At 46.3% G+C, this 23,853-nt stretch overlaps 1 protein-coding gene across 1 annotated transcript in view; it reads left to right on the forward strand.

Annotated features, from left to right (window-relative positions):
• LOC110503743 (PTB-containing, cubilin and LRP1-interacting protein) overlaps positions 1 to 21,473 on the forward strand; it is a 37,394-nt gene extending 15,921 nt beyond the window's left edge. The window contains exon 3 of the mRNA XM_036961708.2: positions 19,233 to 21,473. Coding sequence (XP_036817603.1) covers positions 19,233 to 19,730 — 498 coding nt within the window. The 3' untranslated portion in view covers positions 19,731 to 21,473. The remainder of the gene's footprint in view (positions 1 to 19,232) is intronic.
• Positions 21,474 to 23,853: the final 2,380 nt, after the last annotated feature.

Here is a 23,853-nt window from a genome sequence, read left to right on the forward strand (position 1 = left end):
CTCTTTGATATAAAATTGCTTTGAGGCCCTTTATATACTTCCCCACAGTCAGATTATGTGTCTGCGTCCAGAATGAAGGAAGTTAGAGGTAGTTTCGTCAGCCAATGCTAACTGCTGTCAGCACAATGACTGGGAGTCTATAGTTTCTGCTAACATGCTCAAAGTATCTGTGAACCCAAGTCTGACCACAAGTCCAGCTTTTCAGCATTATAATCCTATTTATCCTCACCATCTCTCTTCCTGTCTCTGCTTGCATTTCACAACATCACTTAACTTAATTTTAGAGAAGTGTTAGAACAAAGCACTTCTGTATTTTTGTCCATGAGAAGAACAATAAAAATGTTGAATGTGAGAAGTGGATATAAAAACAGGAGTTTATGAAGGAAGGGAGATGTTGAGGGGTGAGTGCAGTACAACAAGCAGTCTTCAACACAGATAGTGGATAGAATCTCACAGAAAGCCACAGGACCCCAGTCCATCAGTTAGCTTAGGTGCTGGCACAATGGCTGCCTATACCTTCATCACACTAAAAACTAAGGCTAGAAGTGACAAGATCTGACTGTGAGCTCATGATGTGCTCTTTCTGCTAGCATGGTTAAGCTAGTTTAAAGCTAGAATGTTAGCTTACCCTCAAGCCATGCTATGCATACCACCCTGCATCCCACTGCTGGCTTGCTTCTGAAGCCAAGCAGGGTTGGTCCTGGTTGGAAGACCAGGACTGCTGGAGGGCCAGTAGGAGGCACCCTTTCCTCTGGTCTAAATATCCCAATGCCCCTGGGCAATTAATATATATTTTTAACCTTTCATTTAACTAGGCAATTCAGTTAAGAACAAATTCTTATTTACAATGGCGGCCTACAGGGGAACAGTGGGTTAACTGCTTTGTTTAGGGGCAGAACAACAGACGTTATACCTTGTCAGCTCAGGAATTCGACCCAGCAACCTTTCAGTTACTGGCCCAGTGCTCGAACCTCTAGTCTACCTGCCGCCCCATGATGACTGGGGACATTGCCCTGTGTAGGATGCTGTCTTTCGGATGGGACGTTAAACAGGTGTCCTGACTCTGTGGTCACTAAAGATCCCATAGCACTTATTGTAAGAGTAGGGGTGTTAACTCTGGTATCCTGGATAAATTTCCAATCTGGCTTTCCTACCATCATGGTCACCTAATCATCCCCAGCTTACAATTGGCTCATTCATCCCCCTACTATCCCCTGTAACTATTCCCCAGGTCATTGCTGTAAATGAGAATGTGTTCTCAGTCAACTTACCTGGTAAAATAAGGGTTAAATAAATGCATGTTGGCATATTACTCAACTCATTTTTGTTGAGAGAGAGGTCTGGTGGCAGGAATTCTGGGGGTGTGAAGGACCCCATTGTGAGTCTGTGGACACACTGGGATGTAGCCAACAGCATCTGTTTTGTCTACCTACACACACAAACCCGTCTCCCCGCCCACACACACAAACAAACAGGCACTGTTATTCAACACAAGCCAGCAAGCTCATACTTAAAAACACTTAAGACTCCTGAACAGCTAATCATATGGCTACCCGGACTATTTGAATTGATCCCCCCCACCCACCCCCATTTTACCTACACTACCGTTAAAACAACATCAAGTTGATCAGAAATACAGTGAAGACATTGTTGTAAATGACTATTGTAGCTGGAAATGGCATATTTTATTTTTTGAATGGAATATCTGTGTAGGCGTATAGAGGCGTATAGAGGCCCATTAGAGGCCCAACGACCACTCTTGTGTTCCAATGGCGCGTTGTTAGCTTATCCAAGTTTATCATTTTAAAAGGCTAATTGAGCATTAGAAAACCCCTTTGCAATTATGTTAGCACAGCGGAAAACTGTTGTCCTGATTACAGGCTCAAAATGACCAGAAACAAATAACTTTCTTCTGAAACTCATCAGTCTATTCTTGTTCTGAGAAATGAAGGCTATTCCATGCGAGAAATTGCCAAGAAACTGAAGATCTCGTACAACGCTGTGCACTACTCCCTTCACAGAACATCGCAAACTGGCTCTATCCGGAATAGAAAGAGGAGTGGGAGGCCCCGGTGCGCAACTGAGCAAGAGGACTAGTTTGAGAAACAGATGCCTCACAAGTCCTCAACTGGCAGCTTCATTAAAGACACCAGGCTCAACGTCAACAGTGAAGAGGTGACTCCGGGATGCTGGCCTTCTAGGCAGAGTTCCTCTGTCCAGTGTCTGTGTTCTTTTGACCATCTTAATCTTTTCTTTTTATTAGCCAGTCTGAAATATGGCTTTTTTTTGTAACGCTGCCTAGAAGGTCAGCATCCCGGAGTCGCCTCTTCCTGTCTTAGCCAACAGTGCCGTTAAGGGCTTGTAAGTAAGCATTTCACTGTAAGGCTTACACCTGTTGTATTCAGCATTTCTCTGTAAGGTTTACACCTGTTGTATTCGGCGCATGTGACAAATAACATTTGATTTGATGCTTCGGTACCTTGACGACTAGTACGTATTTTTTAAACCTGTTTCGGGCTGGATGTGTCAATGTGTAGTTCTCACATGCATAATCTATGAGCAGAATCACTTACCTCAATTAGCTAGCCATGAAATCCCTAGTTTGAAAGCAACGGTTTTCTGAAAGCTGTTCAGCGCTATTTTCCCTACATTTACTCCCCACGTTGGCCAGCCCCTAGCAATTTGAGTTTGTCACTGAGCTCCAGTCCCTCACCATTTGAGTGACAACTAGCAAGACGCACAAACAGTAGAGCGAGAGCAGTGACGCTGTGCACATATCCCTACTAGATTGTGGAAATGTATCATGGCGCCGGAGAAGATGGCTGACGTTTTACGTGCTCCTAACCACCTTTGTTTTTTTTGTTCGTATTTTTTGCATGGTTTGTAACTTTTTAAAAAACGTATTCTGTACATAATGTTGCTGCTACCCAAAATAATTTTGGACTTCAGAACAGCGATTACTCTCCACGAACTGGCAGAAGCTTCTTTTTTTTTCCTTTAACGAGTCCGACGTAAAGGATATACTGCTTTCCCGGGAACAGGCCCAAATCCCCGTCATTTGCATGAAGAGAAGACGGAGAAAAACCTGGACAGCGGTCGGGCTGCCTTCTGAGAATTCGTAGGCGATCGAATGAACCCCCACTGCCTTCCGTTCTACTAGCTTACATGCAATCATTGGAAAATAAAATTGGAAGATTAAACTACCAACGGGACTTTAAAAACTAACATTTTATGCTTCACGGAGTCGGGTTTGAACGACGACATTATCAACATACAGCTGGATAGTTATATGATGTACTAGCAGGATAGAACAGCGACGTCTGGTAAGACAAGGAGCGGCAGACTATGTATTTTTGTAAATAACAGCTGGTGCACGATATCTAAGGAAGTCTCAAGGTTTTGTATGTCATGTTAAGCTGTAGACCACACTATCTACCTAGAGAGTTTTCATCTATATTTTTCGTAGCTGTCTACATACCACCACAGACCGAAGCTGGCACTAAGGCCGCAGTCAATGAGCTGTATTCCTCCATAACCAAACAGGAAAAGGCGCATCCAGAGGCTGTGCTCCTAGTGGCCGGGGACTTTAATGCAGGGAAACTTAAATTTGTTTTTCCAAATTTCTATCAGCATGTTAAATGTGCAACCAGAGGGGAAAAAATCTCTAGACCACCTTTACTCCATACACAGAGATCAAAGCTCTCCTCGCCCTTCATTTGGCAAATCTGACCATAATTCTATCCTCCTGATTCCTGCTTACAAGCAAAAATTAAAGCAGGAAGCACCAGTGATTCGGTCAATAAGAAAGTGGTCAGATGAAGCAGATGCTAAGCTACATGACTGTTTTATTAGCACAGACTGGAATATGTTCCGGGATTCTTCCGATGACATTAAGAAGTACACCACATCAGTCACTGGCTTCATCAATAAGTGCATTGACGACGTCGTCCCCACAGTGACCGTACGTGCAAGCCATGGATTACAGGCAACATCTGCACTGAGCTAAAGGGTAGAGCTACCACTTTCAAGGAGCGGGACTCCAACCCGGAAGCTTATAAGAAATCCCACTATGCCCTCCGATGAACCATCAAACAGGCAAGCGTCAATACAGGACTAAGATTGAATCGTACTATACCGACAGGTTTTAAGAAGACCCCCATAGTGCCTGTGCCCAAGAACACTAAGGTAACCTGCCTAAATGACTACCGACCCATAGCACTCACGTCTGAAGTGCTTTGAAAGGTTGGTCATGGCTCACAACACCACAATCCCAGAAACCCTAGACCCACTCCAATTTGCATACCGCCCTAACAGATCCACAGATGATGCAATCTCTATTCCACTCCAAACTGCCCTTTCCCACCTGGACAAAAGGAACACCTATGTGAGAATGCTATTCATTGACTACAGCTCAGCGTTCAACACCATAGTGCCCTCAAAGCTCATCAATAATCTAAGGACCATGGGACTAAACACCTCCCTTTGCAACTGGATCCTGGACATCCTGACGGGCCGCCCCCGGGCGGTAAGGGTGGGTAACAATACATCCGACACGCTGATCCTCAACACAGGGGCCCCTCAGGGCTACATGCTCAGTCCCCTCCTGTACTCCCTGTTCACTCATGACTGCATGGCCAGGCACGACTCCAACACCATTAAGTTTGCCGATAACACAACAGTGTTAGGCTTGATCACCAACAACAATGAGACAGCCTATAGGGAGGAGGTCAGAGACCTGGCTGGGTGGTGCCAGGACAACAATGTCTCCCTCAACATGATCAAGACAAAGGAGATGATTGTGGACTTCAGGAAAAGGACGACCGAGCACGCCCCCATTCTCATCGACGGTGCAGCAGTGGAGCAGGTTCAGAGCTTCAAGTTCCTTGGTGTCCACATCACCAACAAACTAACATGGTCCAAGCACGCCATCACAGTTGTGAAGAGGGCACGACAAAACCTACCCCCCCCCAAGCGCAAGTGACTAATAAACTTAGATTTGATTTGTGATGTAACATACAATTTTCTGTGACCACTTTTAGCTTGTGGGTGCTACTTTCAGAACAACTGGCTAAAAAGTATACAAAAGTACTGTAGAATATCTTTAAACGAACTCCCACACTTTCACGTGCAGCTCTGTCCCTAGCCAGCTGTACTGGCTGACTCAGTAAGTGGAGAAGAATGTTAACAACCGCCTCAGGAATGCGAAATTCTCCAGGAGTTCTTTGGTAGTAATGTAAGGGGAGGCCTACAGAGAGGGACCTCTGTAGATACAAGGTGCAAGTACTACACCCTCACCCCCCACCCCCCTATTCCTTATATAACACATTACTCTACTCTTGGCCATAGCTTTATGAGTGTGTTCTGTAGGGAATAGGGAGACATTTTGGACAACAATACAATGGTGGTATCCCAAATAAGATCAGTATGACCCAGAACATTTTCAAAAACCTACAATGCCAATACAGGAAAGGCTTTCTACTAAACCAGGGCTGTCGTGGCGTGTTTTGGTTTTATAGACATGGTTCCCTCTGTCAGTCAGAGGCGGTTGGTTGCACCTCAATTGGGGAGGATGGGCTCGTGGTAGTGACTGGAACGGAATAAATGGACTGATATCAAATACATCAAACACGTGGTTTCCATTTGTTTGATTCCATTCGCTCCGTTCCAGCCATTATTATATGCCCTCCCATCAGCTAGCCTCCTGGGCTGTCAGTCCTCAGAATGGTATGTGAGTTAGTTCAGATTTGGTTTAATGAGAAGTGTTCCCAACAACAAGTACCTTAACATCAGGCCTTTCCCAAAACTGCTCTTCTCCAGCTGGACTCGCGTCCTTCGCTCTTTCTCATCTCTTTTTCTTCTCTTCTCCTCTATTCTCTCCTCTGATACACAAATCAGCTGTGCATCTCCATTCAGTAAACAGTCAGTAAACAGTCTGGGTTAGAGAGGGAGAGGTACGGATGAGGGGGGTAATGCAGCTGCTGGATGTGTCCTGCTGCTGCACATGCACTCACTCACAGACAGACAGACTGACAGAGAGACCGACAGCTCCCTCTGGCCCACCTCCTACCCCTCCACCTTCCCTCTGTCTGGGCCGAGAGGAGAGAAGGAGCCAGGATGTTCCTGTCATTGTCTGTCTCCCTGTTGGGTTTAGGAAAGCTGATCTGCGGATGTTTGCTCTTGACTCCCTGGCCTCTCTGTCTGCCTCTATCTCTGTCACCACCTCTTTTCTCCCTCCTTCTCACCTCTCGCTGGTCTCTACACCTATATGTTGTTCACTCATAATGTGCCATGTTCAGGTGATCAGTTAGATCTTTTTCTGGTGATTAAAGGGGAAGAAATGGCAGATTATTTCACAAAGAATCATCTGCACAAACATTCTGTACTCTCTTGGCAGTCATGGTTCAGCTTTGTGTGTGTGTGTACGTGTACGAGAGACCGGAAGATACTGAGTAAAAAAATGAGACGGAGAGAGTGGAGATTGTCAGGAGAGACTGAGAGCGAGACAGAGAGAATCCTCCATAATCCCAGTGCTGGTAATTGTGGCCACATGTTTATCCACACAAAGCACAGTGTTTAGCCATGTCCTCTCTCTCTGAGTGTCTGTCTCAAAGCACTACTCTGCAGTCCTAACCAACTACAGCAAAGTAATCTGTCTTGTTTAACTTGTTTAACTAGTAGGAATCATGCGTACAGTGGGGAAAACAAGTATTTGATACACTACTGATTTTGCAGGTTTTCCTACTTACAAAGCATGTAGAGGTCTAATTGTTATAATAGGTAAACTTCAACTGTGAGAGACAGAATCTAAAACAAAAATCCAGAAAATCACATTGTATGATTTTAATTATTTTGATTTTAATTATTTGCATTTTATTGCATGACATAAGTATTTGATACATCAGAAAAGCAGAACTTAATATTTGGTACAGAAACCTTTGTTTGCAATGACAAGGAGATCATACGTTTCCTGTAGTTCTTGACCAGGTTTGCACACACTGCAGCAGGGATTTTGGCCCACTCCTCCATACAGACCTTCTCCAGATCCTTGAGGTTTCGGGGCTGTCACTGGGCAATACGGACTTTCAGTTCCCTCCAAATATTTTCTATTGGGTTCAGGTCTGGAGACTGGCTAGGCCACTCCAGGACCTTGAGATGCTTCTTACGGAGCCACTCTTTAGTTGCCGTTGGCTGTGTGTTTCGGGTCGTTGTCATGCTGGAAGACCTAGCCACGACCCATCTTCAATGCTCTTACTGAGGGAAGGAGGTTGTTGGCCAAGATCTCGTGATACAAGGCCCCATCCATCCTCCCCTCAATACGATGCAGTCGTCCTGTCCCCTTTGCAGAAAAGCATCCCCAAAGAATGATGTTTCCACCTCCATGCTTCACGGTTGGGATGGTGTTCTTGGGGCTGTACTCATCCTCCTTCTTCCTCCAAACACGGCGAGTGGAGTTTAGACCAAAAAGCTATATTTTTGTCTCATCAGACCACAAGACCTTCTCCCATTCCTCCTCTGGATCACCCAGATGGTCATTGGCAAACTTCAGACTGGCCTGGACATGCGCTGGCTTGAGCAGGGGGACCTTGCGTGCGCTGCAGGATTTTAATCCATGACTGTGGTCCCAGCTCTCTTCAGGTCATTGACCAGGTCCTTCTGTGTAGTTCTGGGCTGATCCCTCACCTTCCCCACGAGGTGAGCCCCAGACCGAGGGTGATTGACCGTCATCTTGAACTTCTTCCATTTTCTTATAATTGTGCCAACAGTTGTTGCCTTCTCACCAAGCTGCTTGCCTATTGTCCTGTAGCCCATCCCAGCCTTGTGCAGATCTACAATTTTATCCCTGATGTCCTTACACAGCTCTCTGGTCTTGGCCATTGTGGAGAGGTTGGAGTCTGAGTGTGTGGACAGGTGTCTTTTATACAGGTAACGAGTTCAAACAGGTGCAGTTAATACAGGTAATGAGTGGAGAACAGGAGGGCTTCTTAAAGAAAAACTAACAGGTCTGTGATAGCTGGAATTCTTACTGGTTGGTAGGTGATCAAATACTTATGTCATGCAATAAAATGCAAATTAATTACTTAAAAATCATACACTGATTTTCTGGATTTTTGCTTTAGATTCCGTCTCTCACAGTTGAAGTGTACATATGATAAAAATTACAGACCTCTACATGCTTTGTAAGTAGGAAACACTGCCGATTTGGCAGGTTATCAAATACTTGTTCTCCCCACTGTATATTCAGTACCTTTCAGGCCCCTAACCTAACCACTGATACAGGGTCAGATATTATTTTAACCCCCTAAATGTTAAGATTAGGATTGGAGGTAGGCCAATCTGATCTTAGATCTGAACCCATCTCCCCCAACCAATCAGTAATCTATGGCTTGTCCCAACTGACTCCCCTATCTTGTACAATGCAACCTTTGACTCTTCTACTTTACTATTCTGTTCCCCTCATCAGTCACCCACATAACTGCTGCCTACACTATCACTCCACAGCTCCCTCCTGTCTTCACAGTCCCCTCTTCATATCCATGCTTTAACTCTGTTATAGCCACCAACCTACTGTTCCTGCGCCTCACAGCCTGCGTGTCTGCCTGCCTGCGAGTGATCCACTCTTGCTCTCTGGCATTCCTCTGCCTCGGGCCCTCAAGGCTTTGGCTTTCCCTGGTCTTTTTCTCTGGTCCTTGTGTTCAGAATATTCAGATGGAACCAATATGCTGCCTTCATCAGGATCAGCGCTTGGCACTGTTAGCAATTAGCCATGGAGGGGAGGAGGGAGGGGAGGCTGGCTGGGGGAAACACATGGGAGAAATGAGAGGAATCTGTGCAGACTGTGGAGCTATGTAGAGCCCAGGCTGCATGATTTAGGCCCCCTGGCCACCAGTCAGACTGTGAGGCCTGCAGCACACAAACGGGGACTGAGATGAGTTATCATCAGCTCGTCAAAGATGAAACACGCGATATGCACACACACACACACACACAGATCATCATATCATTACACTTGAGGAGGTGTCAATCCCTCTAGCAGACAGACTGACAAGCCCGGACCCCTTGTCTCTGACACCCCCGCTGGGTCGTCACAGACACACACAGCGATAGGGTTGAGCACCACGTCAGCAAGTCTGTGTGTCAAACACTTTTCTTAAAGGTAGAGCGGTCTGAAAAGGGAATGTAACACAACAATGCTGCCACTGTCTGTCCGTCTGTCCATTAGGCTTGGGCGGAATCCAGACTGTCATACCTTCATACAGACCTGTGACATTCCGGGATATTCGGTAATACCGGCACTGAACACAAGGGCCACTATTTTTAAACCCCACTGAGCCACTGTAATCCAAAGGTTAGCGATGCTAACAAGTACATGTAAAATCCCACAGAGAATTCTAACTAAATGCTAGCGACCGCATTTTATGCCATTTCTGACTTAAACTATTTGCAGGAAAGACATCCCAGCTCAGAAAATAAATATTAGACAGCAAGGCTCTTGATCCAGGAGGGGATTCTCTGCCGTTACCAAGCGAAGCTTGATTTTGGAAGAAGCTAGCCACTTAGCTAGATACAGTTGCTAAATAGCTATTAAATTAGCAAACCAAATGCACAACTGCAGAGCATTTAGCACATTTTAGAATGTAAACTTAATGGTTATAAGATGCAGTGCCTTCGGAAAGTATTCAGACCCCTTGACTTTTTCCACATTTTGTTAAGTTATAGACTTATTCTAAAATTGACTAAAATCCTCAGTAATCTACACACAATACCCAATAATGACAAAGTGAAAAAAGTGTTTTATACATTTTTGCAAATGTATTAAAAATGGGAGAAAAAGATTCTCTGGTCTGATGAAAACAAGATTCAACTCTTTGGCCTGAATGACAAGCGTCACGTCTGGAGTAAACCTGGCACCATCCCTACGGTGAAGCATGGTGGTGGCAGCATCATGCTACGGGGATGTTTTTTGGTGACGGACTGGGAGACTAGTCAGGATCAAGGCAAAGATGAACGGAGAAAAGTACAGAGAGATCCTTGATGAAAACCTGAAGCGCTTAGGACCTCTGACTGGGGCGACGGTTCACCTTTCAACAGGACAACGACCCTAAGCACACAACCAAGACAACGCAGGAGTGGCTTTGGGACAAGTCTCTGAATGTCCTTGAGTGGCCCAACCAGAGCCCGGACTTTAATCCGAGATCAAAGATCTCTGAAGAGACTTGAAAATAGCTGTGCAGCAATGCTCCCCATTCAACCTGACAGAGCTTGAGAGGATCTGCAGAGAAGAATGGGAGAAACTCCCCAAATACAGTTGTGCCAAGCTTCATACCCAAGAAGACTCAATGCTGTAATCGCTGCCAAAGATGCTTCAACAAAGTACTGAGTAAAGTTTCTGAATACTTATGTAAATGTGAAATTTCAGTTTTTTTTTATAAATTAACAAAAATGTCTAAACCTGTTGCTTTTTTTAGTAAAGGGTATTGTGTGTAGATTGATGAGGGAAAACACATATTTTATACATTTTAGAATAAAGCTGTAACGTAACAAAATGTGAAAAAAAGTAAAGGGGTCTAAATACTTTCCGAAGGCACTATATCTAGCTGGCATTTTAGTTGTGAATTCCATGCTGTAATTAGATCACCTGGTACATGCTGCACAACAGTGTGTGACTCAGCTGGTAAACCAACACCACGTGACTGGAGACTACTATCTGACAGTTGTAATGATAGAACGTCGTCTTTATCTCCTAATTTATTGAACAAGTTGACTGCAGGTATTTACTTAAAAAGGTAGCTTACAAATATTCAAAAGTATTAAAAGTTTAAATACTATTGACCATTTTGAAAATCCTCCCATGGCTATTTCCAAATATCCCGGTATACCGCCCAAGTCTGTGTGTTTGTCTGTGTGTTTGTCTGTGTGTCTGTGTCTGCGTCTGTCTGTCTGTCTAATACACCATGGTATATAACTAACTGTCTGTATGATTAATAGACTAGACTCATGTGAAACCCCTACCCACCTGCTTTTTGGTGTTTGCCTGTGAGATTCCGTTGAGCACTGACGTGTGTGTGCATGCGTATGTGAGTGCATTCGTGTGTGTGTGTATCCAAATATACAGGAAGGTATCAGACCCACCTTCAGATGGGCTGGGCTTACACACACACAGTCTTGTACAACTAACCTTGTGGGGACACACAATTCAGTCCAATTCAAAATCTAATTTTCCCTAACCTGTACCCTAACATGAAAGCCTAACCTTAACCCTAAACCTAACTTTAGTTCCTAAACCTAAAACGAACCCTAACAAAATGTACCCAGTTGGTCAAATTTTTGTTTGTTTGCTATTCTTGTGGGCACTTCTGGTCCCTACAAGTATAGTTAAACACGTCCACACTACTCCAACATTCCAGTTTCCCAGATGAGGACTGTCACCCCCTCATTCTTTCAGCCCTGTAAATCATCAGAGGAGAGGAGGCATTTCCTCCTGTCTTCAAATGTTTACAGCAGACATGAACACAGGCTGCTGTAATGTTGACATGGTGAGGTCACAAATGCACAGTGAGATTCTGTTTAGCAGTTCGTATAAAATGACTGCAGTCTCTGACACACACACTCCTCCATGCTGATAATATAGCCCTGGGACAAACCCACCTGTGCAAACTTCACATAAAGAACAGTCACAGGTAAGTACTGTATCTTATCTTAGCCTGGGTCCAGTCTATTGCTGCAGACAACTTGTCCTTCTCAGGTATGACCACTACAAGGAAGTAGGTTTAAGAAGAAACAGACTGGCACCCAGGCTAATTTAATCTATATAGGATTATCTAAACCCAGTTCCTCTTCCTGTGTATAGTTGTTCCCGCTCTACAGTCTCTAAGGGTATTTTTACACTATCAGTCCCTTTCAGACAATTTTATGAACTCTGTACGGTTCACTTATTATTCTTTTTTTTCCCAGTGTTAACACTCCAAAGGAACCCTCAAAAGAGCCCCCGAAGTGAACCGAACTGAGACCATCTCGAGAGGTGGTCTGAGTTCGGTTCGCTTGAAATCCGCAGCCCGGTTCCCTTTTTCTAGGACAATGTGAAGGCAAAGCTCCCCAGGTTCGCTTGTCATTGTTCCCCTACCACACACTAGACTACTGCAACACCGTCTCCCTTGCCATAAACCTTCACATTGGTGCCATAAAAGAGAGAAGATTATGTGCAGGTTCAAAAACAAAATGTGTGCTGTTTTTGGATATTGATTAGCGATTGTCAAGGACGCATAGAAATTCCAAAATGTGTGGAGTTTTTAGTTCAGATTATTTGTTTGCAATATGTGATCTATAGGCTAAGAGAGCTTCATTAGCTGTTTATTGATTGTGGTGTTTGAATAGTGAGGAGACAATATATTTGGTGACATCACAACATCTATTCCAGCTCTTAAAGGGGCAGTAGCCTACCTTGTAGAATGTTTATAATTACCGCATGATTTATTCTGCAGTTATTCTATTACCAACTGGAGGTATATCTAGCTATCCGACAACGCGTTCTGATTGAATGGCTTGTCCTGCACTTTTGTAAAAACCCAGAGTACATGTTGGAAAAAGATCTAGCTTCCTTTCTAAACATAGCAATGTGAATGCACAGAGGACTCGGTTCACAAAATAGGTGACGTGAACTGTCAAAAGAGTTGAGTCCTCATTCAAAGGCAAGGGCAGTGTGAATACAAAGGGAAAACACCCTGATAGGGTCTCTGGGAAAAGGCAGATCTTATCTGTCTGAATGTCTTCTCCTGACTGAGCCTCCGAGACAAGTACAAGGAGATTAGTATAGCTCTACATCCTCACTGCACTGATTCCAGCCTACCCCTATCTATCTATCAATCTAATCTACCTACCTACCTACCTACCTACCTACCTACCTACCTACCTACCTACCTACCTACCTACCTACCTACCTACCTACCTACCTACCCCTTTCCCTCCATGCCCCCCCCCCCCCTTCCATGCCCCCCCCCCCCCCCTCGGTCGTGTTAGAGCAAACATGTTTAGTCTGTGTGATATTACAAAGACCAAAGAGAATTGCTGTCAATGAGGGGCTTTGAGGACAGAAATACTGCAGAGCCCAGTGAGTGAGACTGAGGAGTGAGGGACTCTTTGTGGACTGCCAGCCAGCCAGCCTCGGAGGAAGAGAGGCGGCCTCTGTTCTCCTGTAGCAACCCCAAACACCTCCCACGTGTGTGTGTGTGTGTGTGTGTGTGTGTGTGCGTGCATATGCACGTGTATGGTGAGGTGTGCTCACTGGTCACCCAGTACAACCGGTAGGCCAGGGGTCTCTAGAATGGGCCAGTTGTCCCTGCTGACCCCTAGCCACTCCCAGAGCTGCCTGACACAGAGCAGAGTACGACCAGCCTTACATGGGGAAAGATGGGGCAGCAGGGGACAGTGTGAGAGTGGATAGTGTCAGAGAATTGAGTTGCTTTGTGCAGTCTAATAGTAAGATGTCTATATATCCAGTACATAGGTCCATCCACAGGCCATCATTACCAGCCTGCACTCAACTACTAAGCAGATCTAAAACAAACTCTATAACCTCAATACAAAATGGAAAAAGAAAATAAATCACTCAAAAGATCATAAGAACTAATTATTGCTCATTTTATACTTTATCTCCACTGTAAATATCCTGGTGGGTGGATATCAGTTGGCTGAGAGTACGGTGTCAGTGTGGTCGGCTTGCTTAACCGCCTGGCCTCTGGGGGTGCTCCAGAGGTTTTCACCATGATGGATCTGCTGGAGAACCGTCAGGGGAGAAACGTTGCGGTTGCCCCCAGATGACAACCATACTGCCAGAGACTAAGGCTGCAGCAGCTGGATCTAGTGACTAGGATTCTCTCTGTACTCTCGTTTTCTCTCTCTGTTCATCTCTCTATTTCTGTCTCTCTTGCTTGCCTGTTCTCTCTTTTTGTCTGTCCTCTTTTTCTCCGACTCGCTTGCTCTGTCTCCCTCTCTCCGTTTCACTTGCTGTCTCCCTCTCTCCGTTTCACTTGCTGTCTCCCTCTCTTCGTTTCACTTGCTGTCTCCCTCTCTCCGTTTCACTTGCTGTCTCCCTCTCTCCGTTTCACTTGCTGTCTCCCTCTCTCCGTTTCACTTGCTGTCTCCCTCTCTCCGTTTCACTTGCTGTCTCCCTCTCTCCGTTTCACTTGCTGTCTCCCTCTCTCCGTTTCACTTGCTGTCTCCCTCTCTCTGTTTCACTTGCTGTCTCCCTCTCTCCGTTTCACTTGCTGTCTCCCTCTCTCTGTTTCACTTGCTGCCTCCCTCTCTCTGTTTCACTTGCTGCCTCCCTCTCTCTGTTTCACTTGCTGCCTCCCTCTCTCTGTTTCACTTGCTGCCTCCCTCTCTCTGTTTCACTTGCTGCCTCCCTCTCTCTGTTTCACTTGCTGCCTCCCTCTCTCTGTTTCACTTGCTGCCTCCCTCTCTCTGTTTCACTTGCTGCCTCCCTCTCTCTGTTTCACTTGCTGCCTCCCTCTCTCCGTTTCACTTGCTGCCTCCCTCTCTCCGTTTCACTTGCTGCCTCCCTCTCCGTTTCACTTGCTGCCTCCCTCTCTCCGTTTCACTTGCTGCCTCCCTCTCTCCGTTTCACTTGCTGCCTCCCTCTCTCTGTTTCACTTGCTCTGCCTCCCTCTCTCCGTTTCACTTGCTGCCTCCCTCTCTCCGTTTCACTTGCTGCCTCCCTCTCTCCGTTTCACTTGCTGCCTCCCTCTCTCCGTTTCACTTGCTGTCTCCCTCTCTCCGTTTCACTTGCTATCTCCCTCTCTCCGTTTCACTTGCTGTCTCCCTCTCTCTGTTTCACTTGCTGTCTCCCTCTCTCCGTTTCACTTGCTGTCTCCCTCTCTCCGTTTCACTTGCTGTCTCCCTCTCTCTGTTTCACTTGCTGTCTCCCTCTCTCTGTTTCACTTGCTGCCTCCCTCTCTCGGTTTCACTTGCTGCCTCCCTCTCTCTGTTTCACTTGCTGCCTCCCTCTCTCGGTTTCACTTGCTGCCTCCCTCTCTCTGTTTCACTTGCTGCCTCCCTCTCTCTGTTTCACTTGCTGCCTCCCTCTCTCTGTTTCACTTGCTGCCTCCCTCTCTCTGTTTCACTTGCTGCCTCCCTCTCTCTGTTTCACTTGCTGCCTCCCTCTCTCTGTTTCACTTGCTGCCTCCCTCTCTCTGTTTCACTTGCTGCCTCCCTCTCTCTGTTTCACTTGCTGCCTCCCTCTCTCTGTTTCACTTGCTGCCTCCCTCTCTCTGTTTCACTTGCTGCCTCCCTCTCTCCGTTTCACTTGCTGTCTCCCTCTCTCCGTTTCACTTGCTGTCTCCCTCTCTCCGTTTCACTTGCTGTCTCCCTCTCTCCGTTTCACTTGCTGTCTCCCTCTCTCCGTTTCACTTGCTGTCTCCCTCTCTCCGTTTCACTTGCTGTCTCCCTCTCTCTGTTTCACTTGCTGTCTCCCTCTCTCCGTTTCACTTGCTGTCTCCCTCTCTCCGTTTCACTTGCTGTCTCCCTCTCTCTGTTTCACTTGCTGTCTCCCTCTCTCTGTTTCACTTGCTGCCTCCCTCTCTCTGTTTCACTTGCTGCCTCCCTCTCTCTGTTTCACTTGCTGCCTCCCTCTCTCTGTTTCACTTGCTGCCTCCCTCTCTCTGTTTCACTTGCTGCCTCCCTCTCTCTGTTTCACTTGCTGCCTCCCTCTCTCTGTTTCACTTGCTGCCTCCCTCTCTCTGTTTCACTTGCTGCCTCCCTCTCTCTGTTTCACTTGCTGCCTCCCTCTCTCCGTTTCACTTGCTGCCTCCCTCTCTCCGTTTCACTTGCTGCCTCCCTCTCCGTTTCACTTGCTGCCTCCCTCTCTCCGTTTCACTTGCTGCCTCCCTCTCTCCGTTTCACTTGCTGCCTCCCTCTCTCCGTTTCACTTGCTGCCTCCCTCTCTCCGTTTCACTTGCTGCCTCCCTCTCTCTGTTTCACTTGCTCTGCCTCCCTCTCTCCGTTTCACTTGCTGCCTCCCTCTCTCCGTTTCACTTGCTGCCTCCCTCTCTCCGTTTCACTTGCTGCCTCCCTCTCTCCGTTTCACTTGCTGTCTCCCTCTCTCCGTTTCACTTGCTATCTCCCTCTCTCCGTTTCACTTGCTGTCTCCCTCTCTCTGTTTCACTTGCTGTCTCCCTCTCTCCGTTTCACTTGCTGTCTCCCTCTCTCTGTTTCACTTGCTGTCTCCCTCTCTCTGTTTCACTTGCTGCCTCCCTCTCTCGGTTTCACTTGCTGCCTCCCTCTCTCTGTTTCACTTGCTGCCTCCCTCTCTCTGTTTCACTTGCTGCCTCCCTCTCTCTGTTTCACTTGCTGCCTCCCTCTCTCTGTTTCACTTGCTGCCTCCCTCTCTCTGTTTCACTTGCTGCCTCCCTCTCTCTGTTTCACTTGCTGCCTCCCTCTCTCTGTTTCACTTGCTGCCTCCCTCTCTCTGTTTCACTTGCTGCCTCCCTCTCTCTGTTTCACTTGCTGCCTCCCTCTCTCTGTTTCACTTGCTGCCTCCCTCTCTCTGTTTCACTTGCTGCCTCCCTCTCTCTGTTTCACTTGCTGCCTCCCTCTCTCTGTTTCACTTGCTGCCTCCCTCTCTCTGTTTCACTTGCTGCCTCCCTCTCTCCGTTTCACTTGCTGCCTCCCTCTCTCCGTTTCACTTGCTGCCTCCCTCTCTCCGTTTCACTTGCTGCCTCCCTCTCTCCGTTTCACTTGCTGCCTCCCTCTCTCCGTTTCACTTGCTGCCTCCCTCTCTCCGTTTCACTTGCTGCCTCCCTCTCTCCGTTTCACTTGCTGCCTCCCTCTCTCCGTTTCACTTGCTGCCTCCCTCTCTCCGTTTCACTTGCTGCCTCCCTCTCTCCGTTTCACTTGCTGCCTCCCTCTCTCCGTTTCACTTGCTGCCTCCCTCTCTCCGTTTCACTTGCTGCCTCCCTCTCTCCGTTTCACTTGCTGCCTCCCTCTCTCCGTTTCACTTGCTGCCTCCCTCTCTCCGTTTCACTTGCTGCCTCCCTCTCTCCGTCTCCCTCGCTCCGTTTCACTTGCTCTGTCTCCCTCCCTCCCCCTTCCCCTCTCTCCATCTCTACAGAGTGGTTCAGTTGGTCATGGTAGTCAGGACTGTGGATGTAAAGGGATCTTGGTCAGCCTTGGCTCTGGCTGTGGTGTCTCCATTGGCGGGGCTCTCTGTGGTGTGATGTGGCGAGGACTAGTGTTTCTCACACCAGCCAGCCAGCCTGAAGACTGTTCTCTGTTCTTCCAGGCTTCACCACTACAGGGTTGTAATAGTTTGTGGATGGAATGACTGGAACCGAGAGAAAAAAAGTGTCCAAATGGGAAGGAGGGAGGGATGGAGAGAGAGAGAGACCGGGGCCAGATATAGTCCTTGTGGTCACAGACTAAACAAAACTCCCAGACGGAAGAAAAAATGTTTCCTTTTTTTTCTTGCTGGTCTCCTCCGCATTTCCTGTTTGTCAATATTTCATTGATACTGTTGCATGTCTGTGTGTCCCTGTCCTTGACATATTATCAGATAGCACTGTGTCTTTCAGGGTAACTGTTGTGTTTTTTGTGTACAGTATGTGTATTTTGTGTCTTCACGTTTGTGTCTCTTCATGATATACCGTTTTGCCAGCTTGGTCTAGTGTCCAGAGATGTACGATGCATTCTGATGTCACATGTTATGCTTCATCTTTTAAAGAAGCACTCCAGTTATTTTTCCTGTTGAAAAACAATATCCGGAGGGAAAGAGAGAGATGGAAAGTGGTGTTGGGGGGGGGGACGACATACGACATTATAAAATCCTTGTGCACAAACAACAAGTGTGCGGTTGGTCACAACTGTTTCAATTTAATAAGTCTTGCAGAGCTTTGCAAAAAATGGATACCACGAAGGCTGTGAAACATTTTACACTTCTAGTTGGATTACTAGGCCATTACACATCATGCTCTCTCTCCTGACAACCCTTTTTCTTAGATCACACATTCCTCACACACATGCACATACGACTACACACACGTACACACAGTCCGGGTGTTGCAGACTGTTCTAGTGCAGCTTAAGCGCCACCCTCTTCAACATATATATATCAACGAATTTGGCGAGGGCACTAGAACAGTCTCCAGCACCCGGCCTCACCCTACTAGAATCTGAAGTCAAATGTCTTCTGTTTGCTGATGATCTGGTGCTTCTGTCCCCAACCAAGGAGGACCTACAGCAGCACCTAGATATTCTGCACAGATTCTGTCAGACTTGGGGCCCTGACAGTAAATTTCCGTAAGACCACATACAAATTGCATCTAGACACTGTTGCCCTAGAGCACACAAAAAACTATACATACCTCGGCCTAAACATCAGCATCACCTTTAACTTCCACAAAGCTGTGAACGATCTGAGAGAAAAGGCAAGAAGGGACATGCCAATTAGGATCTGGCTAAACATGCTTGAATCAGTTATAGAACCCATTGCCCTTTATGGTTGTGAGTCCTGGGGTCCGCTCACCAACCAAATTGAGACTCTGCATGCAGATCAGAATTAGGCCGATACCCGCTAATTATCAAAATCCAGAAAAGACCAGTTCAATTCTACAACCACCTAAATGGAAGCGATTCCCAAACCTTCCTAAACAAAGCCATCACCTACAGAGAAATTAACTTGGAGAAGAGCCCTCAAAGCACCCCACAGAGCCCCAGGACAGCAACACAATTAGAACCAATGTGTTTGACACACATTTCTCTCAGATTACACAGACCCACAAAGCATTTGAGAACATATCCAATTTCGATAAACTCCCATATCTATTGGGTGAAATACCACAGTGTGCAACACAGCAGCAAGATTTGTGCCCTCTTGCCACAAGAAAAGGGCAACCAGTTAAGAACAAACACCTTTGTAAATACAACCCATTTTTGTTTATTTATTTTCCCTTTTGTACTTTAACTATTTGCACATCGTTACAACACTGTACATAATGACATTTGAAATGTCTCTATTTCAGAACTTGTGAGTGTAATATTTACTGTTCACGCTTTTGTTTACTTTGATCCATTTCACTTGCTTTGGCAATATAAACATGTTTCCCATGCCAATAAAGCCCTTGACCTTAGCATTGATAACCCCGCACTCTTACCAGTTGAGGCACATAGTTTTGTACCACTAAATGCTGTTAGATGTTTAACAGCCTCTCTCTCTCTTTCTCTCTCTCTCTGTGTTCTCTCCACAGGTGACATACCTTGGCAAGGTGACCATCTCAGGGACCCAGTTCCTGTCGGGCTGCACAGAGTCGGCAGTGGTGGGCCTGTGGGACCGCCGTGCGCTGGCCCAGGAAGAGCACCTCCTTGCCAACTCCCTCCTGGAGATCCGCCCCTTCCAGGTGCGCCTGCACCACCTGGACGGGCGGGGCGAGGCCTCGGTGACCATGGACACGTACCAGGTGGCGCGCATCGCCTACTGTACGGCGGACCACTGCACGAGCCCCAATGTGTTCGCCTGGATCTACCGGGAGATCAACGACGACCTGACCTTCCAGATGGACTGCCACGCCGTGGAGTGTGAGAGCAAGCTGGAGGCCAAGAAGCTGGCCCACTCCATGATGGACGCCTTCCGCAAGACCTTCCACAGTATGCGCAGCGATGGACGCATCCACAAGAGCGGCTCCTCGGACGAGTTCGCCACTGACGACTCCGCTCCAGACGACTCCACCCCCGAGGAGGACGGCTGAGCACCAGGGTCCCCCCCCCCCTCCCCCGGTCACAAGCCCGTGAGGGGAGGTGCACAGGGGCAACCGGAGCACTCTCTCTACTCTCTGTCTCTCTCTCTCACTCTTCTCTGGTTTAAGGAAAAAACATGGAACTAAAACTGACCGCAGACTGAAGGATGACGATGGTGTAGTTTTAAAAAGGGGGAAAGGAACAACTTGAGACCTAACATATGGGGAAGTGAAACTTAACTAGTGCTGCCTCTTTGGATAAATCGGTCCTCAAACATTTGGATAGCCATTGATGCGCCTGATCTGATGCCCATAAGAGATCAGTGAATAATGGTTATATGACAGTTACATTCCCATCCGACGCTGCGGTCTGTCCGTCCGTCTGTCTGCGATGTGCAGAGAAAATCTGCCTCTTTACACCACCTCTAGCCCCACCCCGTCCCGGCCCAATCACAAGCCCAGATCACTTCCTAAAAATCCAGATCACTGCCTCCCGTTCTGATTTTTTAACAACAGCACTATTGAGTTGAGAGTTATGCCTGTAGCACTGTTAAATGTGTGGTTTCAAAAAGAAAGCCTTGACTAATATATGTGTGGAAGGTTGCCGGGAGGAGGGAGGTCCTGACATATTTATTAGGCTACGAGAGCGTCATCCCTTATCAATCACATTTACTTCCTGTTTTGAAGCATACCAAAAGTGAGTCTTTTAGCTGTGTCTTCTTTGTTGACTTTGTGCCTCACTGCTCACACACCAAGGCTCGTCTCTTAGTCCCGCAGTCCCAAATGTTGTGTGTGTGTGTGTAGTCGTCGTGTATGTGCATGTGTGTGAGGAATGTGTGATCTAAGAAAAAGGGTTGTCAGGAGAGAGAGCATGACCGATAATGGCCTAGTAATCCAACTAGAAGTGTAAAACGTTTCACAGCCTTCCATTAAGAATGCCTGAAGCCTCTTGGCCTGTGCTGAATGTATTATAGGTATGTTGTGCTGCAAGCTCCCTACACCTTTTAGTTACTTCGTTTTTTTTTTAGTAAATTTCTTCTACATTGTTATATATGTGGATTAGGTGCAGTTTAGCAAGGGCCGTTTTCTGTACAGACACCTTAAGGTAACGATTATGTCTCGTGGGCTGGATGCGTGTTGAGTCCATGAACAGACACGCATAGCTCAGTTTCACTGTGCTGTCAAAGGGTAAGAGCGGCCATTTTGGGGCAACTGGAAGCCCCCATGACACGAGCTCCACCCCACCCCCCTTTCTAACAAGACTCTTTTGAATGGACTGGATGCTGGTACTCACAGTGGGGTGGGTCATGTATTTTGTCTGTTGTGTCTAAAGCCAATTTTATTAAGATGGCTCTGGTCAGTACATACATATATAAACATTGTATTTGAAACTCATTCAATAAGCTTATGTAAATACAAAAATGAAGTATCCGTTTCCAAATATTACAGCATTAAATGTTGATAGCTATTTTAAATTAACAGCGGGGACATCAAAGACAGCACCAGTGTTTTAAAGTCAATTGTGAATATGTAGAGTTCCATAGAAGTGGCTGTTACGAGGGTGTGAGCCCGGGGGCTTGAAATGCCAGGATGACAGGAGGAGGGAATGTTTATAAAGCTGTAGATTACTGTGTCATGTCTTGTCTGAAGGCTCAGATGTGCTTTAAATGTCTGGAAATGTTACCGTAAGTGTTTTCTATACAGTATTTGCAAAGATAAAGAAACAATCACATATAAACTATTTACCAAGACTGACTGGTGATGCCGAAGTGTCTTTTTTTTGTTTGGTACGAAAACGTTCATATTGATTCGAGTTGGCTGTGATGTTTTGCCTTCATGACAAATGCTTCTCACAGTACTAGGAAGTGTACATGTGGGTGAATTTCAACGGCTGTGTATGTATTAGGTGTGTGTACACATACAATATTACAGCCAGAGATTTGCTCCAATCCTACCAATCATTTTGTCTCCATTTCTTACATTCATAGACCGCAAAGCTCTTTCCATTGTTGTGGGGCTCATTCCCTTCAAACACCAGGAATGTGTGGCAGCCATTTTGGTGCCCACATCCGTCTCAAGGTATTTCCATAACGTGGGTGCTTATACCGTTGGCTATCATCACAGAGTTTCTAAACCCAGAGGTGCAACATGACAAGACTTTCGGGGAACGCTTGCAAAGCAGCCCAGGCCGGGGTTTGGGTTTGAGAAGTCATTGAGAGAAGTGAGAAAGGATTTCTTAGTTCGTCTAAAGGCACAACCTTGTAAAAGTGACAAACTGACATGTTTTGATTTTCATCAAAAGCAGCTTTAAAATGAAGGAATGCCTTTGATTTGACAGCCTGCACCTGCGCAGTTCGGTGCGAGACGACTGTTGGACCCGATGACGTTTCTCCGCATGAGCTTAGCTAGCCAACGTTGCCATGACATCACCGACAAGCACGATCAGGGATTTCTATTGGAGAAGCAGTTTCTGCCTATCTTCATACTGTACTGTATTTGCTATCATTTTGCTGCTCAGAAACTGCAGAGAATCGAGAGCAAAATGGATGCTGGAAACAGTCTGAATGACTGCTGAATGGGAACACTGCCTCCTTCTGGAAGGTAGAGGAACACCTTCCTCACTTTCCCATTCCGATAAAAGAGCATACCCCACATAGAGAATATATTTGGATAACTTATATTATGGGTTTATTATTTATGAGAAGTGTGCGGTAATGACCATCTCTGGCCCTGTATCGCAACTCGCAAATTGACTAATTCTGTCTGTCCTGTCTGTCCGTCCGTCTGTCTGTCTGCATATACTTAATGAGTGGACAGTTACATAGTCATTGTATGCTTTTCTGTCTTGGTTGAGGAGCCAACCTGAATCTTTCAAGGTGCTCCACCATTGTGTCTCAGATGTGTTGAGTGTTCTCCTGCGCTCCAGTATTCCTCCATGTTTCACCCAGTTCTGGGAATATAGAACGTCGATGCCGGGGGCCCAGAATGAGGCCACCCCTGCCAGGGCCTGCCTGCCTGCTTCTTCCAACGAGGTGTCAGTCAGCCATACAATACCACTCTGTTCCTCCTCCAGCTGGCTGCCGTCCACTAGGTCCCCACACCGCCTAGCTACCCACCCAGCACCAGCAAACTTGAGGTCCGGTCCTGGGGAACACCCAGCTCTCTGATCTGCTCCCCTCTCCCTAATTAATCTTTCTCATTTTTGTTTCTCTCTCTCTCATACAGATGGCCACCTCGCTTCGCGCTCCTGGGAGATATCAAATTGATATCTCCATTTCAGTTACAATTCCTGTGAGTAAAGTATGTGCAATGATTGACTTGGGACTGCTGTGAATGTCTGCTCTAAAACAGAGTAAATACAATTGTTACATTTGAGGTGGGACTTGTGAAGAGCAGATTACAATCCGATGTGCACTTTAAACTGTGTGGAGTGGACAGTAAATAGTTATGAGGACCCATTTTGACCTTTACGTGTGCTCTATATAACTATTTGCTCTTCAAGACATTCACTAATACCAAATGTCTGCATAAAACTGTGATCACTTTGAAGTGGAGATTTTGTTTGATGGATATATACACAGTGTACTAAACATTAAGAACACCTTCCTAAAATTGAGTCGCACCACCTGCTTTTGCCCTCAGAGCAGCCTACATTTGTTGGGGCATGGACTCTCCAAGGTGTCAAGCGTTCCACAATGATACTGGCCCATTTTGACTCCAATTTTTTCCCACAGTTGTCACGTCGGTTGGATGTCCTTTGGGTGGTGGACTATTCTTGATACACATGAGAAACTGTTGAGCAAGAAAAACCCAGTAGCGTTGCAGTTCTTGACACAAACCGGTGCGCCTGGCACCTACTACCACACCCGGTTCAAAAGCACTTCAAAACTTCTGTCTTCCCATTGATCCTCTCAAGGTGTTTCAAGGCTTAATAATCCTTCTTTACTCTGTCTTCTCCCCTTCATCTACACTGATTTAAGTGTATTTAACAATTGACATCAATAAGGGATCATAGCTTTCACCTGGATTCACCTGGTCATAGAAAGAGCAGCTATTCTTAATGTTTTGTATCAGTGTAAAGATGTTGATTAAAGGTACCATAGATGGAAGTGTGTGTGTGTGAGAGAGAGAAAGA

This window comes from Oncorhynchus mykiss, chromosome 24 (assembly GCF_057628025.1).
Source record: "Oncorhynchus mykiss isolate SJ-2025 chromosome 24, ASM5762802v1, whole genome shotgun sequence".
In the NCBI taxonomy this organism is placed as follows: Eukaryota; Metazoa; Chordata; class Actinopteri; order Salmoniformes; family Salmonidae; genus Oncorhynchus; species Oncorhynchus mykiss.